Here is a 501-nt window from a genome sequence, read left to right as displayed (position 1 = left end):
GTCACAGACTCAGCTGCCATCAACATCCAGTCCCTGTCCAAGGATGCCCAGAACCACCTGCTTCGCTCCTATTTCTCCGAGGAAGGTGAGCCTGGGGCAGGGCGATGCTGCTGGGTGGTGGGGCCGGTCTGTCTGACCCTGACCCCCGGCTCAGGGTCTGGCTGCTGAGACTCGTGCCAAGGGGCTGGGAGGCTACTGAAAGCTGGGGGGCTGCACCCCCGAATACAGCCCAGTGATGCCCGTCACCACCCGCCCTGTCCCCAGGCATCGAGTACAACCTCGTGCGTGTCCCCATGGCCAGCACCGACTTCTCCGTCCGCCTGTACACCTACGCTGACGTGGAGGGCGACTTTGAGCTGAAGCACTTCAACCTGACGGAGGAGGACACGCGGATGAAGGTGAGTCCCGTGGGGCGAGCCCGAGGCGTCGGGGCTGCAGGCTGCGTAGGATGGGACAGGGCGGGCTGGGGAACAGGCTCCCTCCTGTTGGTGGGGAGGGGGA

The 501-nt window shown here is 65.3% G+C and overlaps 1 protein-coding gene across 1 annotated transcript in view; it reads left to right on the top strand.

Moving 5' to 3' along the window:
* Positions 1-3: 3 nt before the first annotated feature.
* LOC104510254 (glucosylceramidase-like) overlaps positions 4-501 on the top strand; it is a gene marked incomplete at both ends in the record, with an annotated part of 1,067 nt that continues 569 nt past the window's right edge. Inside the window, 2 exons of the mRNA XM_010152438.1 lie at positions 4-85; positions 265-412. Coding sequence (XP_010150740.1) covers positions 4-85; positions 265-412 — 230 coding nt within the window. The remainder of the gene's footprint in view (positions 86-264; positions 413-501) is intronic.

This window comes from Eurypyga helias, unplaced genomic scaffold, assembly GCF_000690775.1.
Source record: "Eurypyga helias isolate BGI_N326 unplaced genomic scaffold, ASM69077v1 scaffold32555, whole genome shotgun sequence".
In the NCBI taxonomy this organism is placed as follows: Eukaryota; Metazoa; Chordata; class Aves; order Eurypygiformes; family Eurypygidae; genus Eurypyga; species Eurypyga helias.
Note: the sequence above shows the minus strand (reverse complement) of the source record. Positions and strands in the feature narration are given on the sequence as shown.